This window comes from Lemur catta, chromosome 11, assembly GCF_020740605.2.
Source record: "Lemur catta isolate mLemCat1 chromosome 11, mLemCat1.pri, whole genome shotgun sequence".
Taxonomy (NCBI): domain Eukaryota; kingdom Metazoa; phylum Chordata; class Mammalia; order Primates; family Lemuridae; genus Lemur; species Lemur catta.
The window spans coordinates 65,276,392-65,300,387 of record NC_059138.1 but is presented as its reverse complement, the minus strand read 5'-3'; the positions used below and the strand labels follow the sequence as shown (position 1 = coordinate 65,300,387).

The 23,996-nt window shown below is 33.3% G+C and overlaps 1 protein-coding gene across 1 annotated transcript in view; it reads right to left on the bottom strand.

The window, feature by feature from the left end:
* The window catches only part of AHR (aryl hydrocarbon receptor), a 47,558-nt gene that overhangs the window by 11,246 nt on the left and 12,316 nt on the right, over positions 1-23,996 (bottom strand). Inside the window, exons 3-6 of the mRNA XM_045564366.1 lie at positions 9,875-9,978; positions 5,068-5,157; positions 1,893-2,016; positions 1,083-1,213 (exon numbers count right to left, since the gene is read on the bottom strand). Of these exons, the coding sequence (XP_045420322.1) occupies positions 1,083-1,213; positions 1,893-2,016; positions 5,068-5,157; positions 9,875-9,978 (449 nt within the window). The remainder of the gene's footprint in view (positions 1-1,082; positions 1,214-1,892; positions 2,017-5,067; positions 5,158-9,874; positions 9,979-23,996) is intronic.

The following is a 23,996-nucleotide window of genomic DNA, read 5'->3' as shown; positions in this document are numbered from 1 at the left end:
TGAAAACACAAACAAAAAGTATTGCCTGGTAATACTTAAGATTTGATTATCTGTTTCAAATTCTTGCTAATTCACAAAAAGAATAAGCAACACACTTTGTATTCTCTTCTTCTGTACATGGCAGCAAGAGCTGTCTAAGGCTAATTAAGAGAACAGACCACCTCTACTCTGAGTGTCCTGCCTAAGCTGCTCCCTGTGCTTACCTCACATAGGCGTTCAGACTACGCAACAAGAGACTGTCTCACATCAGATCAGATAATCATTCTGCAGTTGTGAATATACAGTCATTTTTCTATGTAGCAGTTATTCCAGATGTGTGGAAAAGGCCACAATTTTCCTATCTAGCATGCATTAAATCCCAAGATGGTAAGCATCCTTTTATTAAAGAAGGGCTAGATAATTATCTTATACCTCAAAAGTCCTTAAAAGTAGTCAAAATACAAGGTTTCATGTTATTTCACTCATTATTAGATCCTAAAGAATAGGGTTTTCAGAGCCACAGAAGATATTCAAAACCTAAAATAATGATTTTATAAAGTTACTTTCCTTTACCAAATTATTTGGTAGTCTATTTTTAAAATAGAATTCAAATATAACCAAAGAAAATTGGCTTCATTTAACTTTTCCCTTTTTTTAGCAACTTAGTAGTGTTAAAGTAAACTAAATTTGGCTTGAGATGCCTCTGAACTTCTGAATCCTTACCAACGAACTGCAATGTAACTTACAATGTAAACTAACAGGAAGCCCAACTTAGGAGTATACTTTTGTAATAAATAGCTGAGTCTCAGCTAATCACAGGTGGCCAACTGATCAGACCCTGCTCCAATAAGGCAAACCTCAAGCTATAATCAATCAAGGTATTTCTGTACCTCACTTCTATTTTCTGTCCATAAACGCTGAATGCATAAATGCAGGCTTTGCCAGCAGCATTGCAAAGTGAGCTCTCTGAACCTCTTCTGGTTCTGAGAGCTGCCTGACTTGGCAATAGTTCTTTGTACAATGAAATTCTGCTAAATGAAATTTGCCTTAAATTTTTCCTTTAACACTGGTAAAAGTCACCATTATAAGATACTGCACCCTACCAGAAAACCAGACGAATTGTCCAGCAGACACCTTAGTCGGCATACGAAGCACCTCTCCATAAAAGAAGAGTTTTCTGGAGGAAGCGAGTCTGGATTGTAATAGATTCCTGGCTGTGGGAGATCAGGAGCTTCTGTAGAAAAAAGTAACACATATTTTACTTTCCATTTTGCTGTAAAATTAAGTGTGAATATGTAAAATTTGTGTAAACTTCCAAACTGGTGTCTGTATTCTGAATACAAAAAATCATTTGCAGAAGAAGAGCTAATGAAAAGAGAATAAAAACTTACCAAATATCACTTTTATCACATAGAACTTTCTTAGTTTTTGTTTATATTTTTATTGAGCTGTAACTGTCAACAATTTCCATATTTTCTAATGCACCTTTATATTCTTAACGCTTTCATGGATTTCTGAAAACATTTTTTGCATTTCAGAAAAGCTTTTTTTATAATTGCATATGCTAGTTTACTTTTTTCTTTGGTGCATTTTAAACCTAACAATATACCTGCACTCCAGTATCAACCCTGCACATTCCTTCCATCTTTCATGATGGTATTAAAGTTATTTTTATAAAATACATTACTGAGTATAGCAATATTCTGTTGCTTAAAACTCATTAGTGGCTCTCATCTGCCAAAATACTCCTTAGCTCAACAGGCTGTTTGTGACCATATGGTTACAGACTCTTATCTTTCCACTTCTTCCCTACCTTCACCATGGAGTGCTATGCCCCTACAGGTTCCCAGCCTCCTTTTACAGAATTGTATTCAAAAACCACCAACACTATCTTTTGTACCATCAATTCTTACCATCAATTCTTTGTCCAGAGTCTGCACACTGTGAAGGGTTTAATGCCCAGTGTAGCTGACGCTGAAATTCAGCTCGGTCTTCGGTATGGATAAGTTCATACACGCTCTGATGAATGACATCAGACTAAAGAAAAAAGACACAAAGAAATAAAACAAACGTAGTGATTAAAAAGAATATGGCTTACTAAAGTAATTTCAAAACCTCTCTAGATTAGTGGGTGCTAGTTAGTGGTGAGGAATGTAAATGGAATGATTGCCAAAGCTCCCCATTCATCCAAGACAGGAAAAGCTAGAGAGATTAGCACTGTAACTGATAAGCCAAAAGTTAACACGTCATCACTTCCCAACATGAATATTCTTGCTCATTCAAATAAGTCACCTCTCCATTTCTTAAATGCAACATCTTACAATCTGTTTATGTTCCTTATCCTTTTATCTTCTAAATCCTACTTCTTCCATGAATCTTGCCCTAAACACCCAGGGCTCTTTAACTTCTCTCAGCTGACTAGTATTCATTAGGTATTTCCTTCATTGTTCTCTTAAAGTTCTCTTTGTATTAAATTTTCACTCCACATGGACTCCGTAAGCTTAAGGGATTGTGCCTTTACCACATCAGAATCCCTCCTCATCTCTTGCTACTCAGCATTCACCACAGTGCTGAGCCCTCAGTGCTTAAACGAGAGTTTTTCTAACTTTTTTTTACTACACCTCATGGTAAAAAACACATGTTCCAACTATCACATGTGTGTGCACAAGACACATATAAACAGAAAAAAAAAGTTTCACAAAAAACCATTATGTGTTGATATTGTGTATTCTCTGTTTCATTTTATTCCATCCTAAGTAACTACACAAAAGTTTGGTGGTGATCTACTATATATATATCTCTTTCCTGCTACCATACTAATAGATTTTTTTTAAATGCTTACTTCAGCATATTGTGGGGGTACAAAAGTTTAGGTTATGTATATTGCTCTTGCCCCCCCACCCCCGAGTCAGAGCTTCAAATGTGTCCATCCCCTAGACAGTGCGCACTGCGCTCATTATGTATGCATATACCCATCCCCTCCCCCACCCACATCTGCCTGACACCCGATCAATGTTATTCCTAAATGTGCTCTTAGGTGATGATCAGTGAAACCAATTTGATGGTGAGTACACGTGGTGCTTATTTTTCCATTCTTGGGATACTTCACTTAGTAGAATGGGTTCCAAATCTTTCCAGGAAAATATAAGAGGTGCTATATCACCATTGTTTCTTATAGCTGTGTAGTACTCCATGGTATACATTTATCACATTTTATTAATCCACTCATGTATTGATGGGCACTTGGGTTGTTTCCACATCTTCGCAATTGTGAACGGTGCTGCTACAAACATTCCGGTGCAGATATCTTTGTTATAGAATGTCTTTTGTTCTTTTGGGTAGATGCTGATGATCTACTATAGTAACAGCATATCCATTAATGGGCCACAACTTGCAGTTTTAAAAATGATGCCTTAATCCAGCACTTATGTCAGATATGAATGTTTTCTTAAAGAATATCCATGTGTATACATGAGAAAAAAATAGATTGAAAAATGGCTAATCTCCTTGATTTTAACTGATCTAAATCACAACATTAAATCATGATTAAGATAGTTACATAACTCGTTAAGTTTCAAACAGGCTCTTCTATGGATATTAATATATTTTCTTTAAAATGCAAGAAAACTGAAATTTAGGCTTTGTGGCAGTAGCCAGATTCAATTACTTTAGTTTTCTATACTTAAATCTCCCTAGGAACTTAATCTTCTAATATTAAATCATCTCTATGCTACCCGTTAACACAGTTGCCAGAATTCTCATCTGAAACACAAGTTGAAGCATACACATTTCCTTTGAACAAAAACTTTTGGTGGTTTTCATGGGGTATATGATATAGTCAAAACTACAGTCTATGTAACAGTGTTATATAGATAGAATTATTCAGCCCAGTAGCCTTGTGAGCTTGTGAGAAATGCAAATTCATGGGCCCCAGTAGGACCTACTGATTTAAAATAACTGGAAATGGGGCCCAGATATTTTACCAAGTTTTATCAAGTCCTTCAGGTGATCTTATGCATTCTTACATTTTGATTCTTATTCTTAAAATTTAAGAACCAGACATACAAGTTACAGCAAGCATTCAAGCATAGTTTACAATCTGTTCTCAAATCACATCAGCTCTTTTTGTTCCTCAAATCTGCCAAATACTTTATAACTCCATTTATTCATCATTCATTCAATAACATTAAACAAGCCAGACATGTTTGCTTCCTACAACTTCTGGTCTACTGCTTACGGTACTTCTATGTTCCCTTGTTCACCCATCCGAATCCTGCATATTCTTTAGGTCGGCTTAAATACCATTTCTTTTAGCATATCTTCCATAATCCACATTAATCAGAATTAAAGGTATAAACGATAGTATTTTACTTGTACTTTTTCATAGCACCTCATTGATTTTTTTGTCACATGACCTCTGCTATTATAAGTTATTCAATGGAAAATATTTTTTTTCTTTCTTTCTTTTTTTTTTTTTTTTTTTTGAGACAGTATCTCCTTCAGTTGCCCTGGCTAGATTACAATGGCATCATCATAGCTCACTGCAACCTCAAACTCCTGGGCTCCAGCAATCCTCCCACCTCAGCCTCCTGAGTAGCTGGGACCATAAGCACGTGCCACTACACCTAGCCAATACTGTCTATTTTTAGTAGAGATGGGGTCTCACTCTTACTCACGCTGGTCTCGAACTCATGAGCTAAAGTGATCCTTCAGCCTGGGCCTCCCAGAATGTTAGAATTACAGGCATGAGCCACACAAATATTTTCTTATCTTCTCCCCTAAACCGTATCTGCCTGAAAGTTTCTTAAATATGAGATTCTTGATAAGTGAAAAGAAGAAACACAATAACCATGAATCACATAAAAATTTAAAGAAATTATAGTGCAGTAAGTTATTAATATTAGAAAAAATACTAGCTGTAAATATTTAATATATAATTTTTTATTCTACAGCATATATATTTTAATTAATACTTTATACATACAAATGTCTACTATGTCCCTAACATTTAAAATATATATAAATGGTAGAAAGTTCACGTTCTAAAAAATAAAAATGATTTTAAATGATTTTAAAAAATCTACTTACCTGCTGAAATCCTAGGTAATCTTGTATGGTAGAAGAAGCATAAAACACCAAAGCATCTGTAGTGACAACCAATACAAAGCCATTCAGAGCCTACAAGGAAAAAGAGTTACATAATTAGTAATATGACTTAATATTATTACCAGTAAATTTTGGCTGTCAGATAAATGTTATTATTTTTATTTCTGAAAAATATTCTTTTCAAAATAGTTAAAATTATTACACTTCACAAACACAGACAAAATACACACCACTGGAGTAAGAAGAACCTATTCATACCTTTTGTCTAAGGAAAAACATACAGCTAAATTTAATGTTCAACCAGAATAACTAGTAGAATACTGATTTCCTCCTCTCCATGCTTCAGATTTTCTCTTTTAAATATACTGTCCCTATTTTTTAACATATTTTATAGGTATCATTCACTATCATCTAAATAGGAGAAATTTTTTTTGTGCAGACATTTCAAGCACTAAAGCAGTTTGAAATTTGAATCCTTTCAAAGTATTATAAAACACTGTAAGACTTTTATACTAAAATATAATACACATATAATATATATGTAATCACAATATATAAATGTAAAACAAATTTAGTCCATTAAAATTTAATATAATTACTGATATATTTACGTTCAAATCTATCATTTTATATGTGTCATTTCTATTTGTTCTTAGCACATCTTTATTATGTTTCTTTTTCTCTCCCTCTTGTTTTTGGCCAGTTATTTTTTATTATCCCATATTCTTTGCTTCACTTAGTTTGAAAGTTACACCCTCTTTTTCTATTCTTTTAGTGGTTAGTCAAGTCCAATTTCAACTCATATCTTTCTTCTCCTCTTGGATAACACAAGTATCTTAGATCACTTTAAGTTTACTGTTATCACATATTTTAATTCTATAAGCCCTCACTATTTTCTACTTGAGTTTAATTTGGTACTTGATCTATTCTTAGCAATGTGATCATGGCCAAACTCTTCTGACATCTTTTTCACATAAAGGGGAGACACGGTATGGTTTAGTGTAAGAACCATACAGTATGGAGTCAGAGAGATTTGGACTAGACTCCTATCTCTGTCTCTTACTAGCTGTGTGGCTGTAAGTTTTTTACCCCTTCAAGCTTTAGTGTTATCATTTCAAAAACTGGCACCATAGAGGGCGAATATGATGACTATATCTCATCTAACTCAGCTCCTGGGACAGAGCTGGCACTCAACTAACATAAGGTGCTATAACACTATGCAGTAACTACTATACGGTTGTAGAAATGAACAAATAAATATTTATATGATAATACTCTGAGAACTAAAAAGAGCTACATAAATAACAAGAATTAGTTTACTCAACACAATAAACTATTACATACCAAAGAGGATATATGCTAAGTAGTGGGTTTCAGGAGTTAAGACGACTGCCCCTGTGCTTATGATGCTCACAGTCTAGTCCCCAACCTCTTTGGCACCACGGATCATTTTTATGGAAGACAATTTTTCCATGGATTGGAGAGGGGGGTGGTTTTGGGATGATTTAAGTGTATTACATTTATTGTGCACTTATTTCTATTATTATTACATTGTAATATACAATGAAATAATTATACAACTCACCATAGGTTGGGGACCCCTGGTCTGGTGGATACTCATTATCAGATAAGGCAAATGGAATACAGTGACTACCTCTTTTCACTCCAATTACTTTCACCTCTGAGATTCCTAATCCGTATTATACTTCTGAGAACTTGATTACAAAGATAACCACACCTACTATTTATAGCAGTCCTTTTTCTAAATGCTTTTATGTATTCACGTGGTTTAATTCTCTCAACAACCCAGAGAGGTAGATATTATTTCTTCTTTACAATAGAAGAAACTGAGGTAAAAGAAAGGACTGTACCTTTAAAAGTAACTTGCCCAAGGTCACATAGCTGAAAAAAGCTGAGCCAGGGAGGTAAATTTAGTCTGGCTTCAGAGCCTACTAACTTAAATATTATGACATGCTGCCTTTAAGTGTTATTGATCACAAATTGGTGTATGGTTCTAACTCTTCAACCACAACTGGGTTCTCAGGTTCTTGATTACAGAGATTTTTCCCCAGGATGAAGAATGGTGATTCTATCCATTGGGAACTTGAATATTTAACATTTAACACATTCAAAACTGAGTATTATTAAATTCTGTTGGCAGTAACTATTCATCCATCACTATATTGTTTCATCCTGAAAACATCTTCTTTCTAGAGAAGACTATCCATTATCACATCCATATTATTTTGTAAAGCATCACACTTTTTCAAATAGTGAAATAATTTAGTACACCCCAGTGAACTCACTGGTGCATGCCAGAAGACAGAAGGATAATTTAAGGTACAATATCAAATCCCTTTTGTTAATTATCAGAAATAAAATAAAATTCTAAAAAGAATGCATACCAATTTTTCATATATCTCAAATGATCTTAAATACCAGGGGAACAAGATTATTACCCATATTGAATTATTATCTTAGTAAATGAACAGAAGAAATCAATATGCTAATTACTTATTAATCAAAGATTACCATCTTATTCTTAAAAAGATATGCCCAAAACCTATCTGAAAATCATGTTGAGTTAGATTATTAAATATAAGAAGTAAACTGCAATTGATACTGTTGTATATAATTTCAGCTGCACAGTTACTGAGAAATGAAGCTGGAGCACTGCAATAGGCACAGTGTTATACAGTACCCAGATAGAATTTGTTTTAAATTTATGAAATAAACATGTGAAGTAAATAATAGATAATGAAAAGATACAAAAAAGTTACTTGTATTGTTACATTTTTATTCCTTATAAATAGTGATAAATTTAAGCTAACCTAGAAAGTAAAATATTTTAAATTTTTGTTAATACAAAACCATGTAGCATTTTCTTTAGGTGCCTTTGTTAAGTTAAGGAAAGGTTTCTCCTCAGAAGTTTCAGGCCATATGGTATATAGAAACTTTGGTAACATTCTCTACATTTTAGTGGTAATTAGCTGATAATTGCAGGTTGAAAATATAAAGTCAGATGCCATTATGACAATTTCATATAACAAAATGTGCCATTTTCACACGTCTGTAATGTTTTGTCATTTTCTTCATAAAGAGATAACACTTAAGTACAATCCTAAAAAAACCATATGGTATGTGATGCTTCCTATTCAAGAGTGGTATATAAATGCTATCCGATATGATTATAATAGGTGGGTTTATTTTGACTACCTAAACGATTCCATTTTCCAGGTAATTTAATATATATGTAAATATACATATAAAAAACTATAGCTTTGCGGTCTAAATACTTTAAGAAAAAAATAAAAATCACTGGCCCATAATTGAAACCAATTTGCCAAGTGTTACGTCAAGCAGGGTACATTTATTTTTACTTGAAATACGGGATTTCATTATCATCTTATTCTAATACATAACCCAAGAGGTATATTTAATCACCTTATATAACAATTATTAATATTAGAATGTTTTTCTATGACTTGACTAAGGAGTCTTTACATTTTTGTCTAATACATAAATAAAGATCCCCAGCTGGGGGTGGGGAGAGGACTCATACTTGAACATATTCAATTTGTTTCACATAATGGAAACACAGCTAATTTTTGCCATCAGGAATTTGAACATGATTACAGAATTGTAATAAAAATGTTATAAATTATTAGGGTATACTCCAGCATTTTCTGAATGAATTAATGGAGATTTCAAAATTTATGGCTTTTTGTCACAATGAGGAACTATGAACTACATTTTTCCAGTTAGTTCAGTGGATAGAAGTGAAAGTGATCACATAATAGTGACAACACACATTATAGCAAATATGCCCTTCATTCTTTTTTTACCAAAATAAGTATCTAAGAATTTTAAGTGAGACTCAAGCATAGCATCAATTCTAACAAAAAAAAAGGGAAACAGTAGAAAAATATTTAAAATGCTTTCACAGACAAAACTATTAGAAACTCCAAGTCCTAAAGCACAAAAATAGGGTAACAGTTGTTGAGAAAATCTGTAGCATGTTAATAAGTCACAAATAGCTACTAAAATAAAACGTAAGTTATAACATATTGAAAAAAGTAATAAAATTCAAGTTAAGAACAATTTTAAACTATTAAGTAAATGTAGTTAACTATTTTAATAGAGATACATTTTTGAAAAAGCATATATAAATCCAATATCTTAAATGGGAACCTTTAACAATTTAGGAGTTCTTGCTGTTTGAAGAAATACAAAAGGGAGGTTAATGATTAGACCTCTCTAATCTACTTCATATATAGTCAGGCACTGTTTAATGACAAAAAAACATTCTGAGAAATGTATCATTATGTGATTTCTTTGTGCAAACATCATAGAGTGTACTTACACAAACAAATCTGGATAATATAGCCTACTATATAGCTATGATATACGGTATAGCCTATTGCTCCTAGGCTACAAACCTACACAGCATGATACTATACTGAATACCGCAGGCAACTGTAACACATGATAATTATTTGTGTATGTAAACATAATTGAACATAGAAAAGATACAATAAAAATATGGTATTATAATCCTGTGGAACCACTGTCCTATAAGCAGTCTGCTGTTGACTGAAATGGCATTATGCAGTGTGTGACTGTAATTCCATTTTCTCATGTACTAGGCATTACTCCACTACTGCAGTTCAGATGAAAGTGGCAGGAAACACTCAGTGAATCATAAATACAATAGGAATAATTAAAAGACAGATTAATTTTACATTTATAATTGTCCTTATTATAATGAACTATATTTACTCAAATTTACCTGTAATAACAACTCTCCTTCTTGCAAATTCAGGCCTTCTCTGAAATTTGCTCTACTGTTATCCTGGCCTCCATTTCTGTCAGCAGGGGAGGATTTTAATACAACTATGGAAAAAAGGGAAAAAACAATGATGTAGGTAGATTTTAAAATAAGCAATATTAAACCATTATCGTAGAAAACTTTTCAACACTAAACAAAGAGACAATTTGAAATACTGGCATCCGCTGGTACTATAATGACCAGGTAAATAATCCTTTTGCCAATGAGTAGTTTCTTATTCTATGCCAATAATAAAATTGAAGGAACTAATCAAGTTGTCAGCTGACAATTTGTTAAAAATAATTTTTGATGAGTTCACTACATGATTTTTGCCACATAACTTATAAGTTTCAGAGACTTGCATGATGCTGCTATAAATACTCGCCTCCATTCCAATCTACTTATGAGAGTAAGGCTCCTCAGAATGTAATCTATAAAAGTGATTTTTAACTTCCCTATATATTCATCTGTATATAGGGAACTAGTAGTGGTGAGGAGAAAGAATAAACTATACATCTTATTGAGAGATGTACTTCCAATAAATCTAGGATCTTATCTAGCTTTTGGGTAAAAACTGTTAATACTGTTATTATGTTCATGTTAAATTTATATATCAACTCATGCAGAATTAACATTTTTATGATGCTGACTGATTCTATACAATAGCATTATGTTTTTCTAGTCTTTCAAATCTACTTTTTTGTCCTAAGTCCACAAAAAAGATGTGCACAGTTATTTTTACATTTATTCCTAGGTATTACCATCTTGTAAAGTGGCTTCTCCTTCATTATAGCTTCTGCTTGTAGACTGGAAGGTCTGATGGCATGGTAGGATGCTTACTATTGGAGATAGCATGTTGTCATGTTCTCTTCTGTTTTTTTCTTACCGTGTGTGCGTGTGTGTGTGTGTGTGTGTGCGCGTGCGCATGTGTGTTCACAGTGTGGAAGGCAGCATAGCTGAATAGATATAATAGCTACCATTTAGTTATTTAAACATTTTTCTAAGCACTTCCAAATAAAGCATGTGGATATTGCTATCTGACAGAACTGGGTTCAAATTGTAGCTCTGCCATTTACTAAAAGTGTGAGCTTTCTGAGCCAGCCTACTAATATGTGAGGTGGTATTTACAAAAATAACAAATAAAATAATTTACAAAAATAAAAAATAAAGCCCATCCTACAGGGTTATTGTGAAGAGTAATGAGAACATATGTAAAGTTCCTGACACATAGTAGACCAACAGTACTTCAATAAATGGTAGCTTTAATTATTAGAAATATTTTTTTTTTTTGAGACAGAGTCTCGCTCTGTTGCCCGGGTTGGAGTGAGTGCCATGGCATCAGCCTAGCTCACAGCAACCTCAAACTCCTGGGCTCAAGCAATCCTACTGCCTCAGCCTCCCGAGTAACTGGGACTACAGGCATGCACCACCATGCCCAGCTAATTTTTTCTATATATATTTTTAGGTGGCCAGATCATTTCTTTCTATTTTTAGTAGAGATGGGGTTTCGCTCTTGCTCAGGCTGGTCTCGAACTCCTGACCTTGAGCCATCCTTCCGCCTCGGCCTCCCAGAGTGCTAGGATTACAGGCATGAGCCACCGCGCCCGGCCAATTATTAGAAATATTTCCCAGAGCTTATGGATTCCCTTATTATAAAGTATTATCTTTTATATACTTTCCATTTTTATCTTTCCATTTTTCTGATTTCTTTTTAACCTGTGATATTTAAGTAAGAGAAACTATTAAATAAAACTGACTCTGGCAATCCTTTTAAGACTTATTTTACTATATTTTTATGTGCCAAAATAACCTGGCTCAGTGAAAAAAAGGAGATTTGCTAACAACCAGAGTTTCTCTCAGTTTGAACAAACCATCACGTATAAAACATATTTGCAGTGTTTCATGCATGCAGTGTATTTTCTGGTAAGTCATCAATACATGTGTCATGCCAGAATCTCATCCAAGTTCTTGCCTTTGCAGAAGTTGAAACATATCTCTTTGAAAGAAGAGGCCAAAAGTGTGGCCTCTGAATATAACAATTTCAAAAGGCCAGAGAACAGATTTCCTTTGGCCAAAAGACAGTTTGAGGTAAACTGATCTAACAGTTCATCAAGACTAAAGGAAATGCTTAATCTGTAGAGAAAGAGTGGCAGAAGAGAGAATGGCCTTTTTTCCCTTTCTATTCTGGAGGTTATGTTGTTGCTTGCTTTCTAATAGCTAAATTTGCTTGAATGAGCTAAAACTGCACAATGTCAGAGTTAACCATGCTGTTAGTTTTTCAAAAACTCGTTTGAAGCAAAATTTAACACACTGACTACCACACTAGAAAAAAAAATTGTTTTTCTTTGGGGCCACAGTGTTTTATTACAAAAATAGAATAAAAACTTCAAAAACAAAATGATCCTTTCTAGTTTAATGAAAAATTTGTTATTTTTTATTGTTTTTTGTGCATGAATTATATACAACTTGAAAAATAGTTCTTCCAGCTCCCAAGGTAAAGAGACGTATGAGTTACATGGTTCATGAAGTCCCGGGCTCAAAACTAGCTAAAGTTAAATACACCTCACATGGCAGTTAATGTGTTAAGAGTTCTACCAAATATTAGTAAGACCTGCTTTTAAAAAGAAAACAACAAAACCAAAACACTTACATTATGAAACAAACAAAACAAGCCTAGCAATAGATAATAACAGTGTCAAGTTTAAAATGTCTAAATTATCATTAGGAATCTCTTAAAATTAACATGTGATTAATGAAGTTGGTAGTAGTTCCAAATAAAGTCACTGCTAGGAGAAAAACACAGATAAACTTTAAGAGATAATTACTTGAGCACTGAGAAGTTGATTAAGAAATTTAAAAAAAAAGCTCAGAGTGATTTATGATTTGTTCTTGGGATTATATTGGGGGTATTAGACAATGTAATTAGACATTAGACAGACCCTATCTTTAATATAAGCTATGGAAATAACGAACTGGAAAAGAAGGTAAAAAATATTAAGTACTACAATAGGACATAAAGTACTACAAGAACTTGCAGGAGAGAAAAAAATTAAAAGAATTCTTTCTAAACAATGATTATAACTCTAACTGTTGGGAGAACAATATTTAATATGTATAACTACTGCATAAGTAGGAAAAGTGGCAAGTGCATTTTGAGGAATGATCACTGGAGGGTTCTCCCAAAACAAGAAAGCAAATATTTCTGTTGCTCTCATATTTAAGGTTAATCATCAGTAAAGGATTTAAGTAAATATTGTGCAAAGATGACTCCAGGAAGGGTGCACTCCCTTTCCAGTGTCACCTAAAAAACACTACTGTACCTTTTTATATACTCACTTCATGTCATGGCTTCTTGATCCAGACCATGTAATTTTTACCCTCCCATGAAGTTTTTCCTCTCTTTCTTGATTTCATACCTACTAGGTCTCCCTTCTTAAAATTACTGGAAGCGATGTCAATTAATACAACTTATTTTCCGGTATACACTACTTGCCTTCCTTAGAAAGAAAGCAATGGAGTAAAAATGTGACATGGGATACTGTTATAAGAGCTGCTTTCTACCAGCTGAGTGACCTTACATAAATTGCTTAGTAATACGTGATACTGAGCACACACTGTATACCCAGCACCTTCCATGTATTATATCTTATTTAATTTTCATAATAGTTCTCAGACTGGCATTGTTGTTCTTTCAATATATTAAGAAACTGAGACTTAGGGAGGTTAAGAAACTTTCCCAGGGTCATAGAGATTTAAGTGGTAGAGCCTAGATAAAAACCCAGGTAGCCTGACCCAGTGTGTGAACTATTATTAATCACCTCCCAGACTTCTCCCTATGCTAACAACTTTTGGCCTTTAGTTTTTTCATCTTTAAATGAGGACAATGCTACTGCCTGAGACAAATTCTTGTGAGAATTTAAATTACATGTAGAGTAGCTGGGTAATGTCTGGAATCAATCATTGACAGTCCAGGCCAGAGATAATGAACTCTATGCTGAGTTTATACACTCTCAAACCATTACAGAAAGCTTACAGTAAAAGTGCCCACTAGGGGTTAACTATTTTATCATCTTTAAATGGAGAGAGCATTAATGGGTATTTAATATGACTGCTGTGATGACTATATGACACAAACTTGAAAGTACGGTTGACCTTTGAACACCACAGGTTTGAAATGCTCAGATCCACTGATGTGTCTTGGCCATCCCTGAGACAGACAGGCAAGAAAACTTTATTTAACAGTTCTGTTTTTTTTTTTTTTTTTGGTAGTTCTCTTAAGTTTCAAGTTCCTAGGCCAGCCACATTTACTGACCAGAACTTTGTAACTTTCTGTTGTACTAATGCAATCCTTTTGAGTTTCTTGCCCAGAAACAGCAGAATCTCCTTTCAGTCACAAGGTAACTATTATACAAAGCCTTATATGACCCATTTGTCCAGAGAAGACAAGATAAGCAACACCCACCACAGATCATGCCCGAGGACCTGCTGAGCAGCCTATCCTCCTCATCGTACCTGCACACAGGGCTGAAACAAGGGCCAATATTAACCCCTAGCTTATTATAGCACTAAAATCCCCGCCCTGGCAGGGACTTATCCGCCATTTTTTCATCATGGGATATATGTACTTAGCATGATTTCTCACTGTGCTTGCGTGCCCTGTACTCCATCCCAAACATGTAATGATGCTCACTCCCTTCATGCATTATTCATTTCACCTCCAGAAAAAACCCTGACCTTGTTGGTCTGGGAGGCAGATCTGAGGAAGTCCACATCTCCCACTTCCCAGTTGGTGCAGCTCCTGCAATAAATCCTTTCCTGACAATCCTCACTGTCTTGGTAATTGGCTTTCTGCGCAGCGAGCAACAGTGAACCCTCCTTGTGGGTTCGTTAACATTCCTCCTCAGCCTATTCAACATGAACACACTGAGGATGAAGACCTTTATGATGACCCACGTCCACTTAATGAATAGTAAATACATTTTCTCTTCCTTATGAATTTTTAATAACATTTTCTTTTCTCTAGCTTATTTTATTGTAAGAATACCATATGTAATAATACAACATATACAATATGTGTTAATTGACTCTATGTTAATGGTAAGGCTTCCTGGTCAACAGTAGGCTATTAGTAGTTAAGTCTTCAGGGAGTTGAAAGTTATACTTTAGATTTTAAACTGTACAGAAGTTTGCAACCCAAACCCTTGTGTTGTTCATGGGTCAACTGTACTTCAAAACTGTAAAGTATTATATACTTAATAAATTATATGCATAATCTGATTCACAGGACACTTTAAACATTACACCACTGGAATTAAATATGCAACAGTTCATAGAAACAAAATGTATTATCTGAAAAAAAGTCACCAGCTGACTCTGATACTTGAGAAACGTCTGCTACACTGTAACAGACATTTGTTAAAATCCTCTCCATCAGGGAGATGTGCACCACCTTCCAAAGTGTGAGGATCTGACTGTGAACATTCAGTGGATATTAACATAGTAAACTGCCAAAATATTTCAACTATTTCCTCACTGAGAGATTTATGAAACAATCATACAATACAAATGAGAATTTAACAAATGATGGAATTTAGAGTGCAAAGACATCACAGCATTATCAAATAACCATATTCCAGATGATTCAAGTTTTATTCCCATATGGATTTAACTATATCCATGTTTCCTAATATAGTACTTTGCTCCCTTATCCATCTAAACTCATATTTCTACTTCTCGCTACAAGCCAAACATTTCCTCTTTAACATGCTTTGAATAGTTCAAGAGAGAAAATTCATGATGAAGAAATACGGGATTGTGATAAACTATGGTTTGTATTTTGTTACTATTATTTGCATTTGGATAGAAAAATGACATGATAAAAGTCTTGCCAGGAAAAGCATATGCCCTTTTAATCCCTAATTGTTACTATAAATTCAATTTATTTTATAATATTTATCATCCCCTTTATTACTTTGGCAGGGAGAAATAAATTCCATCCCCAAATTTACATAAGCATAAGAGAACAAAGCTATGACTTATAAACTTTTATAAAGTAGAAAGAGTTAAATAATGCAGTAGTTCTTAAATTTAAGAAAAACATTTCCAGTTTAGTTTAATCTGGTGTGAATGAGTATTTACAAATAATTTCTAAATAATATATTAAGCATTCCTAAAGGGAGTTTCTCCTACATACTTTGGCATAAAAGATAAGTTTTTCACTTCAAGACAATATGTTTTCATTTGTAAATGAATTGCTCTCCTTTTGACAGAATGAAGGTAGAGACTGAAATTAAAGAAAAAACTATGTTATATTTCAAATTCCTAGAAAACAAAGATTAGGTCTACATAGTTTGGTACATTCTGATAATACAGACAGATTATTATATTCCTGCCTACAAATAAAATTTTATTTTAGAATATTCAGTTTATTAAAAATGCAAATGTCCATTTATGTATTTATGACTGTAGGTTGAGAAACTCGTGGTTCCTGTCGTTTTAGGAAATCTAAGAACCACCAACTTTCAAGCTGAAAAAGTACTTAATAGTTCTATTCCAACTGTCAAGTGAAAACTGACTTTCACTTGTGTTAATTAACATTCTTCCTGTTATGCAATAGGAACACATTCACTTATATGCAATTCCTCTATACTTAACATTAAAACTCTGCATTAATGGAACCAACAAAAGCAGTTAATTTACTTTTTCAGTGGGAAATTAGTTGCATTTTAGTTTTTCACATATACAAGAGTGGAATTCAAATTGTATTTTCAGCAGCAGAATGAAAATAACCAATTAGAGCAGTGATTCTTACAATTTTACAGACATTAAATCACCTGGAAGGCTTATTAAAACACAATGCTGGGCTCCGCTCTCTAGAATTTCTGATTCAGTATGTCTAGGATGGGGCCCCTCAGTTTGCATTGCTAACAAGTTCCCGGGTGCTACTGTGGACCAGGTGCTACTCTTTGAGACCCAGTGACTGTGAGCATCAAGATTTAGGAACTAAATTAACAAAGTTTCTGGACCTAATTCGATCCTCATACTTTCTAAAATTATCATTTCCCTGCTTAAAGAGCATACTTACAAATATGCATGTCTTCAGAAATAGTAACTCTCATAACAATTTACAAACACAAAAACTGATGCACAAATTTAAGACTAAGACATAGGGCGCTAACAGAATTCTGTATGTATCCAAATACAGCAAGTAGCACACTGTATAGTTTATATCCTCACCAAAGCAAGTTGTCACTTTTCCTTGAACAAAGTTTCCAGATTTGATTATGTGTCACTTGATAAAAGAAAAACAGTGTGTGGAAGGAAATTATTACATATTATACCAAAAGACTTAAAAAGAATTTATTAGCAAATTTCCATCTCTAAATCCAAATGCCAAATTAATTCAACAAAAGGATATAAATACCAGGTGATATTAACACCAGGTCCCTAAAGGCCCCTGTGCATATTCAACAAAAACAACAAAAAAAGGTCTCCATTAAAACATTAAAGTATCACTATTCTGTAAAAAATAATTTATATAACAACAATTTTAATTATAAAAGTTACTTCACAGAACTCTTATTTTCAGGATTCATCTACTACAAACCTAATATATCAGGGCAGGCAAGCATTATTATTGTCTGTGGAACTGTGAGGTTAAAGGTCTTACCCCAAGCCACAGATGAGTTCACTGAACTAGCATCCAAGTCTCCTGCCTGCCAGTGCTTTCATCACAAGACACAATCTCCCTCTACCACGCTGAGATAAAGAGATGGAATGTTGTCTCCATGATACAGAAACTAGACATGATCGAAAATAAAGCTGACAACAGAATATTCTGTAAAACAGACAGTAAAAGGTATCCTCACATCATGTGGGAAAATTTCAGGCTAGAAAATACTGGAAGAATTGAGTATGGACAATTTATTAAGGTTCATTAAGTCGACCGATCCAATTTGACTGCCTGTCTCCCTCCCAACCTCCCACTGCTAACAACTGAATGGCTTTATAGCGTCTATGGTCCATCAAGGACCAGAAATTATCTTCTCTAGTATTACTATTTCTCTATATAGACTTTAATTTCATTTCAGTTTACGTTTACATGTACAATTTTCTCCTTCGTCCTCTAATTTAAGAAAATAACAACCAAATGAGACATCTTAAATGAACTTGTTATCCCTTAGCATAGTTTCATACTCCACAGATTTGCTTTCCTCCATCTCTGCCTATCCTTAAAACATCTTACCTTTGGTATTTTTCCTCTTATTCTACATGTTCTCCCCCCTGGAATACTTTATTCACTTTCATGGCTTAAAATATTCCAAGATGGTTTCTTGATATTCTAATGGTTCCAAAATCTAAATCTCCAGCTGTAAGCAAATGCATGAGGCTGAGCTACTGATTAAAATTCATTGATCAAAAAGTCAAAAAGCTATAAAACCAGGATTTAAAGATAACAATTATTACTAAATAAAAACAAAAAAATGACTAGTGGTAATATAATTGTGTTTCTTTATAGACTCCAATTATTTAATATTATATGTGAACATATTTTCTAAAATACTATAACATAAAGGTATACATTTCCATTAGCCAGATCACAAAGCCTCGCAAAATATCTAAAGATTTAACTACAGACATTTAAATGTCTGTATTTGAAAGTTTTTTAAAAACAGAAAAATTGCTGGAAGTTGGCTGGTTTTAATATTAACTCAATGGTAGTCTCCCTGAAAGGAAAAAAAAAGCTAAAGGCATAAATTTATAACTAATTAGACCTGCTTATGGTCAATCAAGGATTCTAGAGCCATGTATTAATAGATACCCATTAAATCAGTAAATTTAAAAGAAAAAAGAAAGAAGCAAAATACATAATAAACGATATAATGAATTTAGGACAGATATTTGTCATTGCTTTTTAAAATACTTGCCAAAGCAAACAAAAACACTCAGAGATGAAAGTGTCCTATATAAAATTATATCATAAAACATTACATTTATTCAAATAATCTAATGCATCTTTCTTTGCGGGGTGGAGGAGACGGGGCTGTGGTGCAGTAGTCCAGTGATAGCTCACTGCAATCTCCAACTCCTGGCCTGAAGCAATCCTCCCGTCCAGGCCCTGGGATTACAGCAATGTGCTACCATGCCCAGCTGCTATGATCTAATGAATCTTATACTGCAAACTGGGATATCTGAGGAAAAGAGAGATAAAATTCCTGATCCAAAGAGGTTATATTATTAAATGTGAGAACCAGGACTTGAATAATCAACTCAGTAAGAATGCTCTCCTATATTTTTATTCATTCATGTTTAAATCTGTATGTATCAACTAAGTTTGTGTAATTCTAAAAAAAAAAAAAAAAAGAAAAAAGATTAAATCTGTATGGATTTTATTATATAAAGTCCATAAATTAAAAGTTTAAAAGAGCCACTAGATTTATACAATTTTAGCTATGAAAATTATGAATGTTAGTTACATGTTTTAGAATGCAAATTTGGAGAAAAAATATACATAGTTAAATCACAATCTAAGATGGATAATGCCATAGGTAAATGAAACTTAGTAAGTACTTTTTTTGGTGGTTTCAAATGTGTTAAACTGTTAAGCAAACAAACCTACTTTGGACATTCCTAGAATTAAGAATTCACATTTGCTGTAATACTGTGATACTAAAACTTTGCTAAATTAGTTGACATACAGTAATTTAAAAATTATAGCACAGTAGATAAAATTATAGAATTCTCATGAATGACAAAGCAGACATACAAATCCATTAGACTTTATAAAATATCAACCCTTCAAAGTGCTTTATTATTTAATTCATTTTTACTGCTTCTTCAAGCTTGTTCTTGGCATGGTTTAAAGAGTTACCCAAACAGGACAAATTGAGAGAAATGCACAGGCTGAAAATAAATACAATAGCTCTCTTTTGAAAACCTAATGAACTGAGAATGAACTATTAAAGCATCTGCAAAAGGAAGACCAAGAAAAAAAACACTTGTAATTTCTAATTCAAAATAAAGTCAATAAAGATTCATGATAAACAATGAGATCAAATAAATGTTATAGTATAAAATTAAACTATCATCCTGTATTCTCACAGCATTTTTAGATCTAGTGAATTTAAAATGTCCTAATATGTAAATATTCTACACTTTATAAAATAGTAATCATTTTAAACATGTATAATGATTCAAGATTCAGATTTTCCCCTACATTATGTAGCTTTTAAAATAACCAGAAAACTATTCCCTGTAACAGCTGCAAATGCAGGACTTTGGAATGAGAAACTCACATTTCCAAACTGAGTTCTGTCAGGTTTAACGGTAACCTAGTCAAAATCATCTTTTTCTTGTTTCTAAGTCTTCTTTTCCACAAATTAAATTTATACAGCTCAATTATGCAGATGTCATAAGGAACAACCCATGACTCAAATACAATGGAGAATGTAAAATATTTCATAAAGATATTTTAAATGGTGCAATATTTAGTATAAATATTTTATTAAATTAATAAATACTACATGACATATAACCTCTATTGTCTCAGAGAAAGAGAACATTTTTCTGCCTTTTTCACCTCATTAGATATTTGTGTCTAAACTGAAAACACAGATTAGTCATTCCTAAATTTTTAATTATGGGGGTTACTGTCAAAAAGTGGAACACAATACTTACATGATAATGAGCATTTCAGATGGTAATAAGGAAATCTAATTCAAAGGTTTTTTTAATATATGCTGAAATTTCTCTTACTAAGACTAAAACATTTCCACACTGATTAGACTAGTCAACAAGCCCAGTGTTCACTGTTTAACAACCTTGAGACACAATAAATATAGGAGGGAATAATCCTTTCCCTTAACATCAACCAATTTCAAAGGTTAGGCTGTAACCACCCAAATCCTAGTCTCTACTAATAAACTACTATTGATCAGAGTCATTAAGTTATTCAAAATTTTTAAATACTTTCCATCTTAAAGATAATGTGACATTTGAGTTTAATATTCCAATAGTGTCAAAGAAATTGCTTCAAACTTTACTATAACTGAAAAATGACTAAGGTCTGTTCAAATACTTTAAAATTATAGTTTATAATGTTTTTACTAATTAGAAATGGATAAATATTAATGCTGTACTTAAAATTTATAGTGTTGCTTTTCAGACAGTAATAGCAGTATAGTCATGGTTTCAAAGTTTATGAAGATCCATCCAAGTTGGATTATTTAAACTTGTAATAAATAGATGTATTTTCTTGGAAAAATATCTATTGTTACAGTAAAACTTGAGTTTCCTTTCTAACAAGATTGTATGATTACTCGTTTATATTGTTCTTTCCGCAGGAATTTACACACCCCCTGTTTGCATCCTGTTATTCACTTTGAGCTTCCCTTCCCTTTGCTATACCATTTCCCTAATAGTGGGAGAGGGGGTCTAACTGCACACAAAAAACCTAATCACTGTCAGCATGCTTCAAGTCTCTTCATTTGCATTTAACATTTGTTCAATTCATTAGAGTTACCCTTAAAATATTGTTTTCTGTGTGCTATGAAAAGTTGCATTGCCTTCCCAGACCACTGGTAATCTGGAGAAGATTTGGGGATTTTTTTTAAATCAATTATTTCTATCTTATGTTCCTGTACTGAACCACCTAAGAAACTGGTTAGGCTGTACACACACCACTAAAACCCAAGCAAACATATTTATAATCGTCTTAAAATTTTGTATGTTTGGATTTTTCTTTCTGATGGCAAAGAAAATTTTTTTAACTAGTTCAGGGCGTAATCAAGGCCAGGCTAGTCACTACGTCAGACTCACTAATATGCATCTCAAAATACTGATTTCCTGGGTTTTACATAGAACCTATTGAATCAGCATACCCTAGAATGTACATTTTAATAAGCTTTCCAGGTAATTCTTATGCACGCTGAAATTTGAAAACCAGTAAAGGATCTAAAATTAAGTATATGATGAAGGTAATGATACAAATAGGTAATAAGATCCTACTGTAAAATATTCTGAACCACAATAAAAAATAAACACACTCATTAATGAAGAGCTAATACTTTTTTTTAACAAGTAAGAAATCCATGATAAGCCCTATGAAACTATGACATTCTTTATAGACTTTGCAATCTCCTTTACTTAAGGCACTGAATAACAGGACACGTTTAATCATGTATGTATATCTGTGTGTATATATGTAACACATATATGATGTACATATTAAATATATAAAATGTGTGTGTGTGTATGCATCTGCCTAAAGGGTAATTATGTCAGTACTTAAATGGCACACTGGCTATGCTATGCAGGTTCAGCTCTGTTCCACTACTTCTAAACAGTATAGGGACAACCTATACTTTTTTCTCTTTTTAATGTTTATAATTTGATTTCCCATTACAAAGAAGCAGGAAATGGAAAGGTAAAGTGACTCAAGTCTATAAATCTTTACCAGAGTCAAGGGAAAATGCCTCTCTGGCTTCTAGACTGTAAATTCCCAAGTGTGGAGACCACATCTTATATCTCACAGAACCTGCCACCACAAAGTCAAGCAGTAAGCACAGCATGTGAACAAATGCTAAGGATCAGGGCAGCATTCAATGAAGCTGGGAGTGGGCCCGAAGTTACCATCTACAGCACTGGTTCCCAAACTTAAACATGCATCTAACCCTGCCACTAGGGGTCTCACCACCCTAGATTCTAGGTGGGGTTCAAGGATTAGCATTTCTAACAAGTTCCCAAGTGATGCTCCTTGTCTGGAGACTATACATTTAAGAACCAGAGATCTAGGAAAATGTCCTCAGTGCTTTCCTATACAACAGTTCCCATAGAAATGAAAAACTGAGATGTGGTCAAGAAAAACAATATAAGGAATTTGGAAACCTGGGTTCTAGTTTCAACTATATCACGAAATGTATGGTTGATAAACATACACTCACAGACATACCACTAAATATTGTGTAACTCATCTCCAAGATGAAGAGTATCGTATAGATAAAACTGAAAACTCAAAAGTCTTTTAATAAAGATCAGAGAAAATTTCAGTGTTGAATATGAAACCTTTAAATATATATTCTTTCCTGAAGTCACTACCCTTAAATCAGTGTATTAAATCAGACGACAGCTGCTAAACTACATAGCTTCTGTCCAAAAGAAAGAACATAAAGGCAAGCAAGCAAACAAATAAATAGATGCTCAGTCTAGGCACATCAAACATGTAAACATAGACCTAAAAGGAAATTAACTGTTTTGCAAGATTCTGAACAGAAATTATAAATTCAAGTATCTGTAAATGTGCTGTCTAGGTACTTCCTAGTATCTAGACCAGCAGGATCAGCAGCATCTGAAAGCTTGTTAGAAATGCAAAATTTCTGGCTACACTTAGAGCTATCGAATAAAAATCTGTATCTTAACAAGATCCCTATGTAATCTGTAAGCAAATTAAAGCCTGAGAAGCACTGACATAGACCACTGAGATTTCATCATTAATTTCTTTACAACAGTTAGTAAAATGACATTTTAAAAAGACCATTTCCTTGAACAATCCATTTATAAACAGATAAAAGAGAAATCAGGAAATGATTTTACATAAGAAAACACTATTTTCAAACAAAAACTTCTATTTAAAGTAATATATGATGAAGAAATACTCTATGATTAAAACAGAACAAATATCATCTAGTGACCTAGCTTAAAATCCCAACCTTTATAGGTGAGAAAACTGAGGTACAAGGATGCTACCTGGTTTGGTTAAAGTCACAGTTTGTCAGTGGCACAATGGAGAATGAAATTTAATTATATTGCCTCCTATAATGGAGTGCTCTTTCCAGTGGGGAAAAAAATTAATTATTGGTATTTTTCTGCAGTGAATATGCAATTAATATAAAGGATTAGAGGTATACATAATTTTGAAAGGATAAATGATATGGAATATCTATAAAAACAGAAAATCCATCAGTAATATATCACAGTGTTAATATGTGTTTTCTTCTTTCTTTTTATAAAAAAAGAAAGATGTTAAAAAAACTGAATTGTAAGGAGAAGGGGAACTGGAATTGGACACACTCAATTTAAGCATAAC